This window comes from Octopus sinensis, linkage group LG2, assembly GCF_006345805.1.
Source record: "Octopus sinensis linkage group LG2, ASM634580v1, whole genome shotgun sequence".
NCBI classification, from domain to species: Eukaryota; Metazoa; Mollusca; class Cephalopoda; order Octopoda; family Octopodidae; genus Octopus; species Octopus sinensis.
The window spans coordinates 144,188,325-144,207,300 of record NC_042998.1 but is presented as its reverse complement, the minus strand read 5'-3'; the positions used below and the strand labels follow the sequence as shown (position 1 = coordinate 144,207,300).

The 18,976-nt window shown below is 37.9% G+C and overlaps 1 protein-coding gene across 8 annotated transcripts in view; it reads left to right on the top strand.

The window, feature by feature from the left end:
* LOC115222300 (E3 ubiquitin-protein ligase NEDD4) overlaps positions 1–18,976 on the top strand; it is a 349,242-nt gene that overhangs the window by 130,024 nt on the left and 200,242 nt on the right. For all 8 annotated transcript variants that reach the window (XM_036499996.1, XM_029792502.2, XM_029792488.2 and 5 more), the window contains one exon: positions 8,210–8,314. In XM_036499996.1, coding sequence (XP_036355889.1) covers positions 8,210–8,314 — 105 coding nt within the window. The remainder of the gene's footprint in view (positions 1–8,209; positions 8,315–18,976) is intronic.

Genomic DNA, 18,976 nt, shown 5'->3' with positions numbered 1-18,976 from the left:
AGGCATGCAATACCACCACAATGTAAGAGTGGCGACAAGAATATTATTGTGCCAACAATAAAATACAAGTGGATGAGGATCCACATTATAACAAATAAGTACTAGGTTTACAAAGAAATAAATCCTGGGGTCAGTTTCTTCAATGAAAGGTGGTGCTCCAGCATGGCCACAGTCAAATAATTGAAACAAGTAAATGAATAAATTAAATATACATATATATGTGTATGTGTGTGGTTGTGCTTATGTTAGTATTGCTTCCACTGCTTGACAACTTGTGTTAGTTTGTTTATGCCCCCACAACTTAGTGGTTCAGCAAAAGAGGCCAATAGTCTCAGACTTAAAAAAGATATAAGTACTGGAGTCAATTTGTTCAATTAACCCTTTTGTTACCATATTTCTGTTGAGATGCTCTGTGTTTCTTTCGATTAATTTTAAATATAAATATAACAAAGAATTTAGTAAAATAACTTAGTTATCAATAAGCTTGTGTTAGGTACATAAATTGTGATTAAGGTTTGGTTGAAGACTTTAATTCAGAAATTTTGAAAATAAGACATTTGTATAACAGAGCCAGAGGCGGTTTCAGCCGGGTTGGCATCAAAAGGGTTAAACCCTTCAAGGTGGTACCCCAATGACTGAAATATTGAAAAGACACAAGGCTTGGCTTCATACTCTTGTTTGATGGGGCTGGAGTCATTCCAAAGTTAGTGGTCCCACAGGCGTCATCATGCATAGAGCCAACCAGATCCACCAGTACTCTGCACCGCTGGTGGTCATGTGCCAGCCCTTCTGGTGATGTCAAGCCTCTGGAAGTCTTCCCCAATCTCATCAAGCCATCTGGTGTGGGGCCTGTCATGAGGCCTTTTCCAGCCCACAGCTGGATGAAAAATGAGTAAAAATAAATATCTGAATCATTTACATCATAATTGTATTTATTATTTGTATTCTGGAATTGTTTTAGTCTTGAATATGGATGAACGTCAGAGTAATACTCAGAATCTGTTAGACAACAAAGGAGTAAAGTGTTCACTGGTTTCTTGAGTTGCTACTTAAATTCTTAAATACTTAATGATCCTCATGTGAAATGCGTGGAAATAAACAATGTTAGCTTATTCAATTGAGCCTTAACAAATATTCATTTGATGGGTTGAGTCATTGGGAGGTGTTATGAAGTAATCTGTAACAAGAGACAGCCAGTATACAAGGGATACAGGATTTGAATCCCACTGGTAGTTCTCTTCATATTTTCTGTCTCATGTACTTGTAAATGTATCCATCATTTAAAGATTATATTATATTATAATGCATAAACAGAGCCAGAAAGATTGTTTTAAGATACATTTTATAAACATGCCTCTTTAAGTATTGTAATTGCATGAAACCATTAGTAGCTTTTTCAGTTGTATATTCAATTTGGTGTGTGTGTGTGTGTGTGTGTTTTCCATATTAGTAAGGGTTAGATAGTTCAACAGGAGCTGGTGAGCTAGAATCACTGCACTAGGTTCCAGTGTTTGCTTTGGTATCATTTCTATGGCTGGATTCTCTTCCTAATTCCAAACATTTCTACAGAGTGTACTGAGTGCTTTTTATGTAGCATCAGCACTGACAAACTCACCAAGTAACTTTCAAGACAAGAGCCCTCAAATGAGTTAGAGAGCAGTGTAGATATGAGAAACTTGCTTCCTAACCATTTGATCACAGGTTCAGTCCCATGGTGCAGTAATTTGAGCAAGTGTCTTCTACTATAGCTCCAGATCAATCAAAGCCTTGTGAGTGGGTCTAGTAGATGGAAACTGAAATTCACTCAGAAGATTTTGGTTGCCTCAGAACTATAGTAAAAAACATTTGCTCAAAGTTCCACACAATGGTATTGAACCCAGAATTATGTGGTTTAGAAGCAAACCACACAGCCAAGGTTGACTTTGCCTTTCACCTTTTTGGGGTTGATAAATTAAGTGCCATTCAAAAAAACTGCTGGCTCTTTGAAACTTATATATATTGCAATAGATCAAGCATGGATAACTTATTCTGAGAAGTGGGCTGCATGTGAGATGGCTCATTATCAGATGGACTTCACTACTAAATGAATTAGGGTAATTTTTCATTACACATGCCCTTTGGAAAGTTTTATGGGCTGCAGTTTGCCCACGATTGCAATAGTTCTTTGTTATAGATATATGAACAACTGATGAATGTAGTATTTATACAGAAACCCATTATGATAATTAATTAAATCACAACTGCTGTCTTTCTAAATGATTTCTGTTAATTGCTGTGATTTGAAGTTTATTTAGTAGTTTGGGTTGGTTTGTGGCTAGTCAAGAGAATTTTGATCGAGAGGTGTCAAAATATATGTGAGTGTGTGTGGGTGTGTATGTGTAACATGAAATTTGATTCCAGTAGCTGTGAAATAGATATGTATACTACCACAGATATATATATATATATATATATATATATATGACGGACTTCTTTCAGTTTCTGTCTTCCAAATCCACTCACAAAGCTTTGGTTGGCCAGGGGCTAATGTAGAAGACACTTGCCCAAGGTGCCATACACTGAGGTTGAACACGGGACTATGTGGTTGGGAAGCAAGCTTCTTACCACACAGCTACACCTATATATAAATATATATAAAATTGAATAAATTGAAGTCAACAAAAAGTGGTATGGTTTGACATTTGTTTTTTAATCACTATAATTATTTCCACATAACATACTTCTCCAGGTGTTCAGGTACTTGATTATGCAACTACTAAATTCAGGCCATGACAGTCAGATAGGATGTTCTTGAAGCTGAGGATTTTAAACTTATGAAGTCAATATTTACATATTGCCTGAAGAAACACAACTAGATCTCATAATGCAGGGAAACAGTTGTATAATAAAGTATGTGCACACCTGGAGAACTACATTGTGTGGAAACAATTGAAGTAATTAAAAAATAAATGTCCAACCATACTCCTTCTTGTTAACTCCAGTTATTTCAATCATCTATTCACACCTGACACATGCCCAAACGCAATCCTGGAAGTATGTATAATTCTACTACTGGATAGCGCAGAGTAAATCTGAAGGTGAACGGTCTTTATACTGTACTGTACTACATTCTTAACAGAATATACCATAGCTATACGCATGCACGCACGCACGCATATATTTATCTTTTACTTGTTTCAATTATGCTGGGGCACCACCTTGAAGGGTTTAGTAGAAGAAATCAACCCCAGTACTTATTCTTTTTAAAGCCTGGTATTTATTCTGTCAGTCACTTTTGCTGAACCACTAATTTACAGAACATAAACAAACCAACACTGGTTGCCAAGTGATGTTGTGAGACAAACACTAAAGACAAAGACAGGCACATGCAGATATATGTGCACACACTTACACATACATACATACATACACACACACACACACACACACACACACACACACACCACACACACACACACACATACATACATACATTAGTATTAGAAAGGTCATCCAGCCATAGAAACCATGCGAAATCAAATTGGAACCTGGTGCTACTCCCCAACTTACCAGTTTTCAGTCAAACTGTCCACCCATGGCAGCATGAAAAACGGATGTTAACTGATGATGATGATGATACATTGATACATACAGGCACACAAGACTGGTTTCTTTCTGTTTCTGTCTACCAAATCCTCTCAGAAGGCTTTGGTCATTCTGAGAGCACAGCAGAATACACTTGCACAAGGTGCCACGCAGTGGCACTGAACCTGAGACCATGTGGTTGGGAAGCAAGCTTCCTAACCATACAGCCTGGTGGTCACAAAAGAGAAACAGAGACAAGATCAGTCCCATATTTCTTGTTTCTGGTAAAACAACAGCTGCTATCTATAGTGGTTCATTGAATTGTGTCTACCAAATCTGTCATCACCATTTGGTACTTGGCTGTTTTTAGCAGAGCCCATTCAGTCGCAGGTTTTTGCCCAGAGGATAAGCTAAGATTCATGTTTCCTTTGCCCCTTTTCCCCACTAACAATCTTTATATATATATAAAAAAAAAAACGAAGTCCACACAGTTTTCTGTTCCTCCTATCACTAATTAGCAAAAAATATCCAAAAGTAGCAGTTTAGTGCAGTTTGAGTTATTCCCCCTACATCTTAGATCTCACAACTTCAAATATAAATTCTTTCTTTAAGTCAACTAAGGTTTTGATAAATACGTTGAAACTCTTTGCTTTTTCTCTTTTTTCTCTCTTTCATTCCGCAAGATATAAGATGGGGGGTCATGTCTGTAGTTTTTAAAAAATTTATTGTTTTTTTAAAAAATTCACTAATTCGTTATTTAGACATAAAATCTTATATATATTTTCCTCATCTATAAGGATGGAAACAGCCATGGAAATGAGTAGAATTTGTTATATCTTTTTTTTCTTTTACAGGTAGTGCCTGAAATAAATATAAACGATGTGGTTAATGGTCCTATCCTTGGTTATTACTGCAGTGTTAATTAGAATGTCTGTGAAATCAGCCAATGAGAATCTATACATAGGTCTATTAGTTTAGTTTAGCTGGTAGTAAAAAACAAGAATTAATTTATCTTTCGTCAAGTGAAATAAATGGATATTGAAGATCTATTGAGCTGTTGTTGATGATGTCGATGGTGGTGGTGATTGTTAAGATGATAACGATAACATCAATTGATTAATCCTAGTCAAGGTCAAAACCTAAAAGAGGTAATTGAAACGACTCAAGTTGACAAGATTGATACGCCTTAAATTACACGGGCTTATTTCTGTTTTATTTTTAATTACTTTTTATTTTAAATTTCATGTTTCATTACCTGCATCATAGTGACCTTGACCTTTCTCTAATTATGACTTGTAGTATTTGAAATCCGAAGTCAGTGAGTGTATTTAACGATGATATTATTGTTTAATACATTCGCTTCATAGGAAGATTAAATTATTCACGTCAAATGTTGTTAGGGCAGTTTTGAACTGTATTTGCTGGCTCTGAATTATAATAAAGTATGTCAGTTTTGCTGCCTACGTGATTATATTAATGCCTGGGGTGTTGTATGTGAGAGTATATTGGGCTTTTCGGTACTAAACTCTGTTTACAACTTAAAACACACAGTGAATTAAGTTTACAACTTTAAAAACATAGTGTCAGAACGTTGGATAAAATACCTAGTGGTATTTGTTTTGCTTCTTTGTGCTCTGAGTTCAAATCTTGCTGAAGTCGACTTCACCTTTCATCTTTTGGAATTAATGCAAAAATAGTCGGGCCTTGTGTTATTTGATCCAGCACCTGACAACAATACCTGTAACCATTTACTAGTGCCAAACTGTAGTGGCCCATATAGGCGATCTTTGCCTCGAATAACGTTAGTGATATATAGAGAGGAGACTTGTATGAATGGTAGTCAACCTTCCATAAAAAAAAAAAATCTCTAGGCTTATGCATGTATGTACAGATGTATGATTAACTGGCAGAGCCTTAGTGAAAGGGGGTTGAAGATGCTTATGTCTGTGTTGATACTGTCTCTGTATAGTTTGGAAGATGAAAGCTGAAACTACGTTGTGCATGGGTCATGTGTATTATACTGTACAGCAGAAATAACTGAGCTCGATCTGCAGGAAAGATTATAAGAACTTCAATAGACAAACTAACGTTAACCACACCATTACTCTCTGTATCTGTCTCCACGACCATCTTATCATAACTCTAACCCTATCTTCACTTATCTCCCTTCCAAGAATTATTGCACCTTCTCTCTTCTCCTTTGGTTATACTAGCCACTTTGAGCTCTTAACATTGCAAGTTACCAGGTAATCTTTACTAGTGTTAGGCCTTGAAAAATGCACCCAGTACACACTATAATGCGGCTGGCATGGGAAAGGGCATCCAGCCTTAGCAACTATGCTGAAGTAGACATTAGAGCATGAAGCTCTAACCCATGCCAATATGGAAGATAGATGTTGAAAGATGATGATGATGATAAACAGTGTCAATAGATGTAAGTAATATAAACTGTATATATAGTATCAATATGTAATGAGAATCGATGAGCTGTTAAATGGATGAAAAAGTGGGTATTAGGCAATAGAACATACAATGGAGTTAAGTAGGGATTAGGAGGACCTGAGTAGGGATTAGGAAGAGTTGAGTAGGGATTTTACAAGAGAAAATCTATTGCAAGATACTTACTGTGCAGATTCCTTTCAAAGAATTTTAACATGGAAACGGAGATTAAATTAGAGATTTAATAACAACATACTTTCAACTATTGTGAACTTACTCTTAAGTGTGTTGTGAACCCCAGAACTCATAAAGGCTTGATTTCAGTGGCATATAAGTGGCTGAGACTAAAACGCTCCTCCTGAATGGGATGTTAGTCTGTCATGAGGTTAACTCTCCAGTTGTTGCAGAAACTCATTTACAACTGAATAGACTGGAGCAACATGAAATTAAGTGTTTTGCTCTAAAAAACAATGTACTGTTCAGTGCAGGAATTGAAACTATGATTGTGAGTGCAGCACCCTAACCTCTAGGCCACAGCACATTCTAGTGTGAATTGCTAAACTTGAATTGAAGTTTAACAGCTCAAAGTACCCAATACTCTCTCACTTTATAAAGTGGTTGGTGTCAGGAAAAGCAGCAAGCTATAGAAACCATGCCAAGGCAGACATTGGAGCATGAAACAGTCCTCCAACTCATCAGATCCTGTTTATCCATCCAAATGATACATGCATGGGTTTTTTTTCCCCTTTTACTTACATTATTGCAACCTTGATTATCTCTGGGATGACTTTCTGCAAGATAAACTGATACTTTCTTAATTAGAAGCATCTTTTGTTCTTATTAAATATTCCTTAGCTCAGGAAGCAGGCTGGCAGCATGTTGAATAAAATACCTAGTTGCATTTCTTAACTCTTTACATTCTGAGTTTAAATTTCACCAAAAAGTTGACTTTGTCTTTAATGGTTTTGAGGCTAATAAAATAGAATACCAGTCAAATACTGGGATCAAATACTGACATCAGTGTAATCAACTTACTGGCTCTCCACAAAATTGCTGGTCTTCTGTGAAATTTTGAAACCATTCATTATTCTTTTAATCCGAAGAAGCATGCAGTGTGGATCTGCAACCTGGTTACATTGATATAATTAAACTTTAACTTAAACTCTGTGGGAGAATGACTGGAGACCATACACAAGTGATGGACGTAGTGAAGAGCAATTGGTTCTGTTTAAATATGAAAGCAACCATTTGAATGTTTAAGAGTAATTCAGAGGTACTTCACTCTCAATAATTCTTCATCATCATTCTAAGCATTCACATTCTTGTGAATGCCTGCTTACCTGGTGGTTATTTTAACTGTGTTAAGATGATCAAGAGAGTAAAATATGCTTTTGTGCAACACATAGCCAACAATATCTCATGCCTTCCTTTTTGCAGTTAAACTTTCAGATCCCTTTTCAAGAGGATATCTACAAACTTTGTACAGTCATCCTCATCACCTCTCTTTAACCAAGATAGCATTGTAATCAGTACCTTTGCTAATGAAGCTGTTGTATTTGATTACAAATTCCTCTCAGCTCATTACTCTCTGATGTTTAGTCACTCGATCATCTTGCACATGCAGTTAAGAAATGAGAAAAATCATCTCATTTCATCCACTCAGTGAAAAAGCAACAATAATTATATTCAATAACAAAACATTGGCCATCATCATCATCATCATGTCTACTTTTCCATGATTGCATGTATCAGATGAATTCATTGAGGAAGATATTCTACAGCTGGATGCCCTTCCTGTTGCCAAACCTCACCTATTTCCAAGCAAGGTAATATTTCCTTATAAGGATGCTTGTTTACAACCATTACATGATGTCAAGACAAGGGAACACACACACATACATTTTACAATTTTCAGTTCTTGCCCACTAAATCCACTTACAAGGCTTTGGTTGGCCCTGGGTTATAGTAGAAGACACTTGCCCTGAAACTTCATAGTTAGGAAGCAAGCTTCTTGACTACACAGAGCCACAGTCATAACTCTGTGTGTGTGTGTGTGTGTGTGTGTGTGTGCATATGATGTAAAAGTTATTCTACAGAAATTTGTCATATTTATATAATTATATATTCTTATTAAATGTTTAAACAAATTTGTGAAGTTTTTCTAAAAATTCCCCATTTAATGGTATCATTTTTCTGTTCCTTTCAGAGTCAGCTCATTCCACCAAGACAGCCCTCTGGTTCTTCACGGATATTTCAAAAGAGCTCAAAACGCCGCCAATCTGCACCAGCATTAGGACTGTCTAATTCACAAGTAAGACAATAATTGCTTTGGTTCTTGAAATAACATTGTTAATATTTCTACATTTTAAAAGTTTACTCAGTACAGGCTTACTTGTAATGTCTTGTTTATATTGTGGTATGTAACACAGACTGTTTCAATTCATCAAATATAACTGATGGTAGCACAAGTGAATCCAGAAATCAAGTTTTCAGTGATATAATGGCTGTGTAGTTAACTCACGAGTCACCTTCTGTGTATCATACTAAATGTAAATGGAAACCATTGAAAGGCTTGATGCTATAGTATTTATGTGAGAAAATCTTTTCATAGATATTTTGTGTTAAAAACACATTATATCAGAGTGATGTGAACATCATAGCAGAAAGTATGTAGCTCATGAGAACACCAGATGCATTTCACTGTAATTGGGGCTTGTCAATTCCTTGCACCAGTTTGTCACATGTTTATCAAAGCATAAGTTTTATCTAAGCGCCTATGACTTTTGGAAACATTTTTTCATGCTCAGAATTGTTGAACACAGAATAAACTACCAACATCAGTTGTCAGGACACCGCATCCTTCAAAAATTCCATGCTTCCTAAAATTTACCAGCATCATTCCTGATGTGCCATGCATCCTTTCTTCTTTATGGTTCTTTTACTATTCAGTTTTCTGTCTTGTGTTTTATCCTGTGTTCTATGTATGCTCTAATCAGAGAGAAATGTGCACTGAGCTTAAATGATCTAATTAGAAATATTTATGCATTAAGGAGAAGACAACATTGACTAATATTATTTTAATAATTTAGTTAAGTATGGAAGAAAACTCCAAACATGTTCTGGCATTAGTGGACTTCCTCAGTAAAGGATAGATACCATTGTACTTCGCTGGCTTTGTTGAAGTAGTGATGGGAGGCTCAATGAAGAGATGTACAATATTGTATAGTTGTAGGTATGAACATTTACAAATGTTATCTACGTGAAAGTGCATGGCTTAATTATTGAAGTCTTTGGTTCATAATAATAATATCACAGATTCAGTTCCTGGGTTAGGTGACAGTGTGTCCATGAGTAAGACACTTTATTACATGTTTACTCAGCTGAACAGGTACCAACCAAGTGCTAGTGCAGCCCTCTCTCCCTTCAGCTGTCACATCTTTGAATCAGAGGTGATGAGAGCTGAGAAGTATCTATGTCTGTTTGCAACTATATAGCTACTTAAAATAAATAAGAAAAACATGGAACAAGCTGTCACACCATACTTATTTGTGATGGCTGATTACTGGTTTTTATTTTTTTATTTTCCTTGAACTCGAGGACACATATGGCAGGTTACCTGGTTTCTATAGTATATAAGTGACGAAGATCACAAAGGGTTAAAATATAAAAAAAGTGTATTTGATAATGTAGTCATGGATATACATCATCATTTAATGTCCATTTTTCACAATGGCATTCTTTTATCTATTAACTTTTACTTGTTTCAATCATTAGATTGTTGCCCTGCTGGACACTGCCTTGAAGAATTTTTACTCAAATCTATTAACCCCAGTACCTAATTTTTTAGAGCCTGGTTCTTATTTTATTGGTCCCTTTTGTTGAATTGGTAAGTTACAGGGACACACCAGCATCAGTTGTTGAGTAGTGGTGGTGGTGGGAAACATAGGCATAAAGACACACATAGATAGACACACATGCACACACAAACACACATATATACACACACACACACGACAAGCTTCTTTCGGTTTCCATCTACAAAATTCACTCACAAAGCTTTGGTTGACCTGAGGCTATAGTAGAAGACACTTGCTCAAGCTGCCATGCAGTGGTTGGGAATCAAGCTTCTTACCGCACGCATGCACGCACACACACACACACACACACATGCAATGAGAAAGTCATAGCTGGAATGCCTTTGATTGTATATCTAGTCAAACAGGACGGACCTGGAGCTAAACAACAGCAGTAGATTTGAGTTAAGCATTTAGCTTGGCCATGTAAGACAACCTGGAAGGATAGCGCTAAATGATTTCACTTAAAACACTTGAAGATTACTTTCTCCCTCAAATTATACTCATCTGACTTAAAAACAGAAAAATACATCAGATAATGTTGCCTACAGTATGAAGCAAAAAAAATTTTTTTTAATCTAGCATTGGCTCGATCGGAATGCCTTGGGTCGTAAGATTGGATCATAAGCGTGCTATTTAATTTAAAAACTGTTAGTGTTTAGACAAAGTTACACAGATAGACGCAGGAGTGGCTGTGTGGTAAGTAGCTTGTTTACCAACCACATTGTTCCGGGTTCAGTCCAACTGCGTGGCACCTTGGGCAAGTGTCTTCTACTATAGCCACGGGCCGACCAAAGCCTTGTGAGTGGATTTGGTAGACGGAAACTGAAAGAAGCCCGTCGTATATATGTATATATATATATATATATGTGTGTGCGTGTATGTTTGTGTCTGTGTCTGTCCCCCTAGTATTGCTTCACAACCGATGCTGGTGTGTTTATGTCCCCGTTACTTAGCGGTTTGGCAAAAGAGACCGATAGAATAAGTACTGGAGTTGCAAAGAATAAGTCCCGGGGTTGAGTTGCTCGATTAAAAATAAAAAGGCGGTGCTCCAGCATGTCCGCAGTCAAATGACTGAAACAAGTCAAAGAATAAAAAGAGTAATAGTTAAAGTGTAAGGGAGAAAACTCAAAGTGGCTCTGCTATGTCAAAGCTAAATGCATTAGATTTAGTTAATTCCCCTGACAACTGTTGAGTGTAGAGCTATTTTCAGTTGTCTTCTGCTGTTATGTATATCTCCATAGCAATATAATAGAAGATAGGCTCAATATATACTCGAATTTTAAAAAATCTTTTACTTGTTTCAGTCTTTGGATTGCGTCTGTGCTGAGGCATCACCTTGAAGAATATTTAGTGACCCTAGTACTTATTTTAAAAATCTGTTATTTATTCTATAGGTCTGTTTCATTGCACTGCTTGGTTCCCAGGGATGTGAATACACTGGTAGTGAGAGGACGAACATAAACACACACACACACACACATATACATGCACATACGTGCGCATGCACACACACCCACATATACACATTCTCTCTCTCTCTCACACACACACACACATGACAGATTTTTCTCAGATTACGTCTATTAAAGCCAACCACTCAGAAGATTTTGGTTGGCCTGGAACTGTAGAAAAAGGATTTGCAAAACAAAAAATTTCTAAAATGGTGCAAATTGGAAAAATCGGGGGTGGAAATTAAAATTTTAAAATGCTGTTTATTTATTTTTTTCTGTAGAATCAGAATCTCTACTCGAAGATGGGGATTCTTTACAAAAAAAACAAAACAAAAATAATGAAAGGGGGTGCAGTTCACATTCTTTATGTCCGGTGCAACATAACATGAAACCATAGGAGAAGCGAGCGCCTCAACTACATAGCCATGGCACATACATACACACAAGCATGCATGAGTGTGTGTGGGTGTGTGTGAATGTGCGATAAAGAGTGAAAAACTATTTTTAGTCAATGAAAAATTCTATTGTCGTCATTCTGGATCAAACGAATTATTTTGATCAGGATTAATGTGAGGGTAAAAGAAATGATAGCTCAAGTGGATTCCCAGTCCTGAATTTATCAACCACACTCAGGATGTGGCTGTAATGTCTGTGGCCTCTATTTACTCAACAATTGTACACAAATGCCATTTGAGTGAGTGTGTGTGTGGGTATGTGTGTATGTGTGTGCATATATATATATATATATATATATATGTATGTATGTATGTATATGTATGTATGTATATGTATGTATGTATATGTATGTATATATATGTATGTATGTATGTATATGTATGTATGTATATATATGTATGTATGTATATGTATGTATGTATATATATGTATGTATGTATGTATATATATGTATGTGTATGTATATATATGTATGTGTATGTATATATATGTATGTGTATGTATATATATGTATGTGTGTGTATGTATATATATGTATGTGTGTGTATGTATATATATGTATGTATGTATATATATGTATGTGTATGTATATATATGTATGTGTATGTATATATATGTATGTGTATGTATATATATGTATGTGTGTGTATGTATATATATGTATGTGTGTGTATGTATATATATGTATGTGTGTGTATGTATATATATGTATGTGTATGTATGTATATATATGTATGTGTATGTATGTATATGATGTATGTATATATATAACCCATGCTAGCATGGAAAACGGACGCTAAACGATGATGATGATGAGCACCGCCTCGACTGGCTTCCGTGCCGGTGGCACATAAAATACACCAATCCGACCGTGGCCGTTGCCAGCCTCGCCTGGCACCTGTGCAGGTGGCACGTAAAAAGCACCCACTACACTCACGGAGTGGTTGGCGTTAGGAAGGGCATCCAGCTGTAGAAACATTGCCAGATAAGACTGGAGTCTGGTGCAGCCTTCTGGCTTCCCAGATCCCCGGTCGAACCGTCCAACCCATGCTAGCATGGAGAACGGACGTTAAACGATGATGATGATGATGATGTATGTCTATATGTATGTATATATGTATGTATATATATATATGTATGTATATATATATATGTATGTATATATATATATATGTATGTATTTGTATTTATATTTATATAATATATGTATATATATTTATATAATCTATATATTTTGCTCTAGCAAAACCCCTCCAGATTCTCTTCTAGAGCTTTCTTGCAAATGGCAGATTGCCAAGCAAGCTGAAGGAGGGAAAATATGCCCAATCTATAAAGGGGGAAGCATAGCAGATGCCAAAAACTATAGGCCTATCTCTCTGACTTCACACATCAGCAAAGTCGTGGAACTGATAGTCAGAGGGAAACCAATCGCATTCCTTGAAGAAAATAATTTGCTGAGTGATACCCAGCATGGCTTTTGACCAGGTTGGAGCTGCCTGACCCAGCTCTTACAACATTATGACTGGGTGTTGAGGCAGTTACTCAACAACTCAAATGTGGACGTAATATACCTTGATTTTGCAAAAGCTTTTGACAAGGTGGATCATGGTATGATATGCCACAAACTGTGTGATCTCAGTATAGCTGGAAAACTTGGAGAGTGGTTACAGTATTTTATCTGCCGTTACATTCTCCGTTCAAATTCCACCAAGGTTGACTTTGATGTAATCAACTTAATCCTTTTGTCTGTCCTTGTTTGTCCTGTCTGTGTTTAGCCCCTGTGAGCAATAAAGAAATATATATATATATTTTATAATATATATATTTATAATATATATGTATATATAATATATATATCTATATATATATATATAGGTGCAGGAGTGGCTGTGTGGTAAGTAGCTTGCTTCCCAACGACATGGTTCCAGGTTCAGTCCCACTGTGTGGCACCTTGGGCAAGTGTCTTCTACTATAGCCTCGTGCCGACTTTGCTTCTTTTTGTTTCCGTCTATCAAATCCATTCACAATTTATAGCCCGAGGCTATAGCAGTAGATACTTGCCCAAGGTGCCACGCAGTGGGACTGAATTCAGAACCATGTGGTTGGTAAGCACTCCGTCGATTACGATGACGAGGGTTCCAGTTGATCCGATCAATGGAACAGCCTGCTCGTGAAATAAACGTGCAAGTGGCTGAGCACTCCACATATACGCTTACCCGGGGAGATTCAGCGTGACATAGAGCGTGATAAGGCCAGCCTTTTGACATACTGGTACAATAGAAACAGAAAGAAAAAGCGAGAGAAAGCTGTGGTGAAAGGGTACAGCAGGGTCACCACCACCTCCTGCTGGAACCTCGTGGAGCTTTAGGTGTTTTCACTCAATAAACATTCACAACGCCCGGTTTGGGAATCGAAACCCTGATCCTACGACCGCGAGTCGCTTGCCCTAACCACTGGGCCACTGCGCCTCCGCCTGCGCGCGCGCGCACACACACACACACAATCCGAATCGGTTATTTTCAGACGCGACGGTACACCCAATCCTCTCTGTAAGCCAATACTGACAATCGTAAAAATGCTTATGCAATAATATAAAGTATATTAAAATAAATAACAAGAATACTCCCAACCCTTCCCCCACCAAAAAAAAAACCCATTACGTTTTTGGGAAATTTCATTCACTGTTTTTATAAAGTTTTTATTCTATGTACGTTCCTATATTTCTAACTTTCCATTCTGTCTTTCTTTACTCATGTTTGCTTTTTGTCCCATCTTTGGGGGAATTCCAACGTTTCGTGGTTCGCTACCTCAACACCTCCTTTATAGGATCCACTGGCTAAAGACATCATCAGGAGGAACTACATCCGGTTTCGGCCCCTTTTCCTACGAATTGTAGTGCACTTGAGTACTGTATATAATCAACTAATTATTATCATTATTACAAAGAGGTCGATTTTTATACAGTTGTTCATGATTATCATTCTTCATTAAGTATCTAAAGACAGCGAGCTGGCCGATTCGTTGACGTGGCTGTGAAATGCATGGGAGCGTTTGTTCTGGTTCTTTACAGTCGGAGTTCAAATTTTGTCTTTCCACTTTCAAGACCAATGAAATAAGAACCAGTTAAGCGCTGGAGTCATGTAATCGACATACCTGCTCCCTTAAAATTGCTGGCCTTGGGCCAAAATCTGAAACCACTATTAAGAATCTAATGTATTTCTTGTTGTTACTTATTATTAATATTCTGAGTTCAAATTTTGCCGAAGTTAACCTTGCTTTTCATTTTTTGCTGAGGTTTAAAAAAATGAAGTACCAGTCAAGTACTGGGTCCATGTAGTGGACCTGACTCCATCCTCCTCAAAATTGCTTATTAGAAACTTTGATGTGGCAAACTGGCAGAATCGTTAGAGAGTCAGTAAATAAATTGCTTTATGTCATTTGTTCTGGCTCTTTGCATTCTGAGTTCAGGTTCCACCGTAGTCGACTTGCCAAAAAGTAGTAAGAATTTCGACTTTCTAATACGCTGGGGTCAAAATCTGTGTCAGACCCCTCAGAGTGCATAACAATGTTTTCTGGAACATCCTTCATCTAATTCTTGAGGTGGCAGATTCTTAAATATTGGAATGGGGATTTCATTTGAATGTAGCACAGGTCGTATCGCCGTGTCGAAATTTGGGCACTCGATACTATGTTTATTTTTCTTAGGGAAGCCCGAAGTCTTGACAAAGCAAAAATAACAATCGGTCTCATGATTAGTAGGCTCCCGACACCTGTATGGAAAAAAAAATTGTCAAAAGGTCATTTTTGACATAAACAAAAATCACTCTCGTTACGCAGTTAAGTTAAATTCAATTGAACTATTCTTCTCTGACTCCCATTCGATTAATTTCACCTTTCTTATTTCTATTCAAAATCCGGACCTGATAGAATAAGACCGAGTAAAACTTCGTGCTCGGCGCACCCAAATTACCTTCAACTAACTGTGGAATCTAATTCAATAGACAAAAAATTGAAATTTGTTCCCCAGTGTTATTATTATTTTTGTTTTTGAGGAGTGGAATTTATGATGCAAGAGTCGATAAAATCTCGCAATCAAATCTTCTGAATCGTCCTTATTTTTTTTTGCGTTTGGAAATGCCTGCGATATAATGATACTGATTCAATTAGTTATGTCCGTTTCCCTAATAAATTTTGATTTGAGATTTTTGCACGAGACCATGAAGTTGTAGGAAAGAGCACAATTTAATTAATCTTCTTTACAGTATATTACCGGTACTTATTTTATTAACGCTACGGGTTTAAGGTGGCGGAGCTGGCTGAGTCGTTAGTGCGTCAAGCAAAATACTTGGCGGGTTTTCTTCTGGTTTTTTACATTCTGAGTTCTAATTTCACCGAGGTTGACTTCGCCTTTCATTCTTTCAGGGTCGATAAATGAGTACCAGTTTAACATTGGGGGAAGGATGGTTGTTGTAATCGATTTGCTCCCCTTACTTCAAAGTTGTTGGTCTTGTGTCAACATTTGAAACAGCACTACACGTATAAAGGACGAAGTCAATCCCTTATAAATATTAGTTTCCAACAGGTGTACAAGGCTATATACATTATGGGGGAAGGGACATGTCTGCTTATATCGACTCCTAGTACTTAATTGGTACTTTTATTTTATCAATCTTGGAAGAATGAAAGACAAAAATCGATCTCGGCTGGATTCGATCTCAGAGCGTAAAAGGACGCAATTGAATACCGCAAGGCCGATTTCGTCAACCCACCACCTTCTCTCTCTAAAATTGGTCATATTGAGAAAGAAAAAAAAAAACACTCCAAAACAAACAAACAAACTAATTAACGTTTCTAATTGCAGTTCCGCATTTTGGAGGTAACGGAAGAGGTGTGGAAAATTACCTCCTGTCACATGACTAGATCAGGGTGTGTCGATTGCATGACGCATTTTATTGGTTGTCGGCTTCTGCTTGTTGCCATGAATACCGTTACGACATTGATTGTATTGTATGGCTGACAGTAACTGCTAGATGCTGGGCTGCCGGTTCTTTCATTAAGTCACACACACGCCTACCTTGTCTGAGGTAGTGCTTATTGCCAAAAAACAAACGCGCATGCATATACATACATACATACATACACACATTATGTATATACATTCGTACATAACGACATACATTACGTACATGCATATACATACATACATACATACGAATATACGTATACGTACGTGTATATGCACATGCATATGTACAATATGTGCATATATAGACGTACATGCACACATATATACATGTATGTAGTTGTACACGCACATACATATTATGTATCGTAGTCTGATGTGCCAGAAGTCGTTGGAATGCGGTACCAATATTTGATGCTCGTACTTCCCAGGAAAAACTTAACGATCTCAGAGGTAAAACGATTCCGGACAGAAATTAGAAATCGCATTAGTGTCTCTCGCGATTTCTTATTTAGACAAATGCTTTCACAAATATATACATGAACACACACACACAAGGAAAATAAATAAGTTTGTGTGGCATTCATACCTTTCTCAAAGTTATCGTCATGTCAGCATCAGTGATAGCGAATGGCAAAAGCGAGGGATCGAAATTATGTCGTGGCTTTTATTTGACCACTACTTTGTTTATGAAAAGAAATGCATTAAATGAATCACTCAGTTCGCTTAATCAACAGCAATATATGTTTGAATGTAAATATAAAAATTACTAAGCAATCGAAGTAAACCAATATTTATTTATCAACTAACATACAACTGACCAGTTTTAGTATATCTTATCAACGGCGCACGAAAGGCCCAGTCGATAAATTGAACTTGTCGACCGTTTACTTGTAGTGATCTACAGTGTAGGGTTCGGCGCGCATGCGCAGAAGGGACTACTTCCGGGTGGCCACCGAAGTCTTCCCCATGCGCATGTGCGGGAAAACATCTCTCGACCGCGAACCTCAAATCTCTCTCTTCGCTCAAGACAGCACTGCGATCGGTCACGGTTTTCCTGCTCTGACAGCCACACCCCAACTTCAACAACTTCAACCAACCTCAACGACCAACACCAGCAGTATATCAGAGGCTGTCTATTCCCCCATCAGACAACGTACAACCATGAATCAATAAACCAAGTTGTCTGTTCACCTTTAACCTGAGTTTCGTCTGTTTGTTTTCTACAAGAATTTTTGTATGTGACTAGAAAGGATCTCGACACCCTGCCAGTGCTTCGATGATAGATCCTTTCACGTTACAATTGGTGACCCCGACGTGATCTATCTATCGGTTCGTCATTTCCAGCATCAACTTGAAGGGCGAGATTTTGTGATCTATACGGATCACAAGCCCCTTACGTTTGCCCTGTTTTCAAAAACGGACAAACTCTCACCCCGTGCTTTTCGGCACCTGGATTTTATCTCTCAATTTACTAGCAACATTCGACACATACCTGGAAAAGAGAACGTTCCTGCTGACGCTCTCTCTCGCCTTCCAGTTTGCGCCCTTTCGTCTCCTGCTGCTATCGACTTAGCTGCCATATCGCAGGAGCAGCCACCTTTGGCGTTCGTTAGATTTAACTTCTCCCATTTCTCCTGTTGCCAGTTTTCCTACCTTCCGCTTCCGTCAGCCGAAGGCACCATTCTTTGTGACACTTCAACTGGATCTCCCAGGCCACTGGTGCCTGAGACCCATCAACGCTCAGTGTTTGAAGCACTGCACTCCTTATCACATCCTGGCATCGCTGCCCACCTCAAACTAATCACTGCTCGGTTTTTCTGGCCGAATATGCGTCGCACAATTACTTGTTGGACACGCACCTGCTCCAAGTGTCAACGATCCAAGATTCAACGGCACGTTCGTGCCCCGCTTGGACAATTTCCCCCCACGGAGGCCCGTTTCCGCCATGTCCACATCGATCTGGTTGGACCATGGCCTGTGAGTCGCGGGTTCTCTTATCTATTAACTTGTGTCGATCGTTTCTCCCGCTGGCCAGAAGCCATTCCGATAGCAGACATTTCTGCTGAGACTGTTGCGCGAGCTTTCGTTTCAAACTGGATTCTCGCTTCGGAGTCCCGTCCCGATTGACAACTGATCGTGACGACAGTTTGAGGCCTCGCTATTTCGCGAATTGTCGCGAATTTTGGTATGCACCATATCCACACCACAAGCTACCATCCAGCGTCTAATGGATTGGTTGAGCG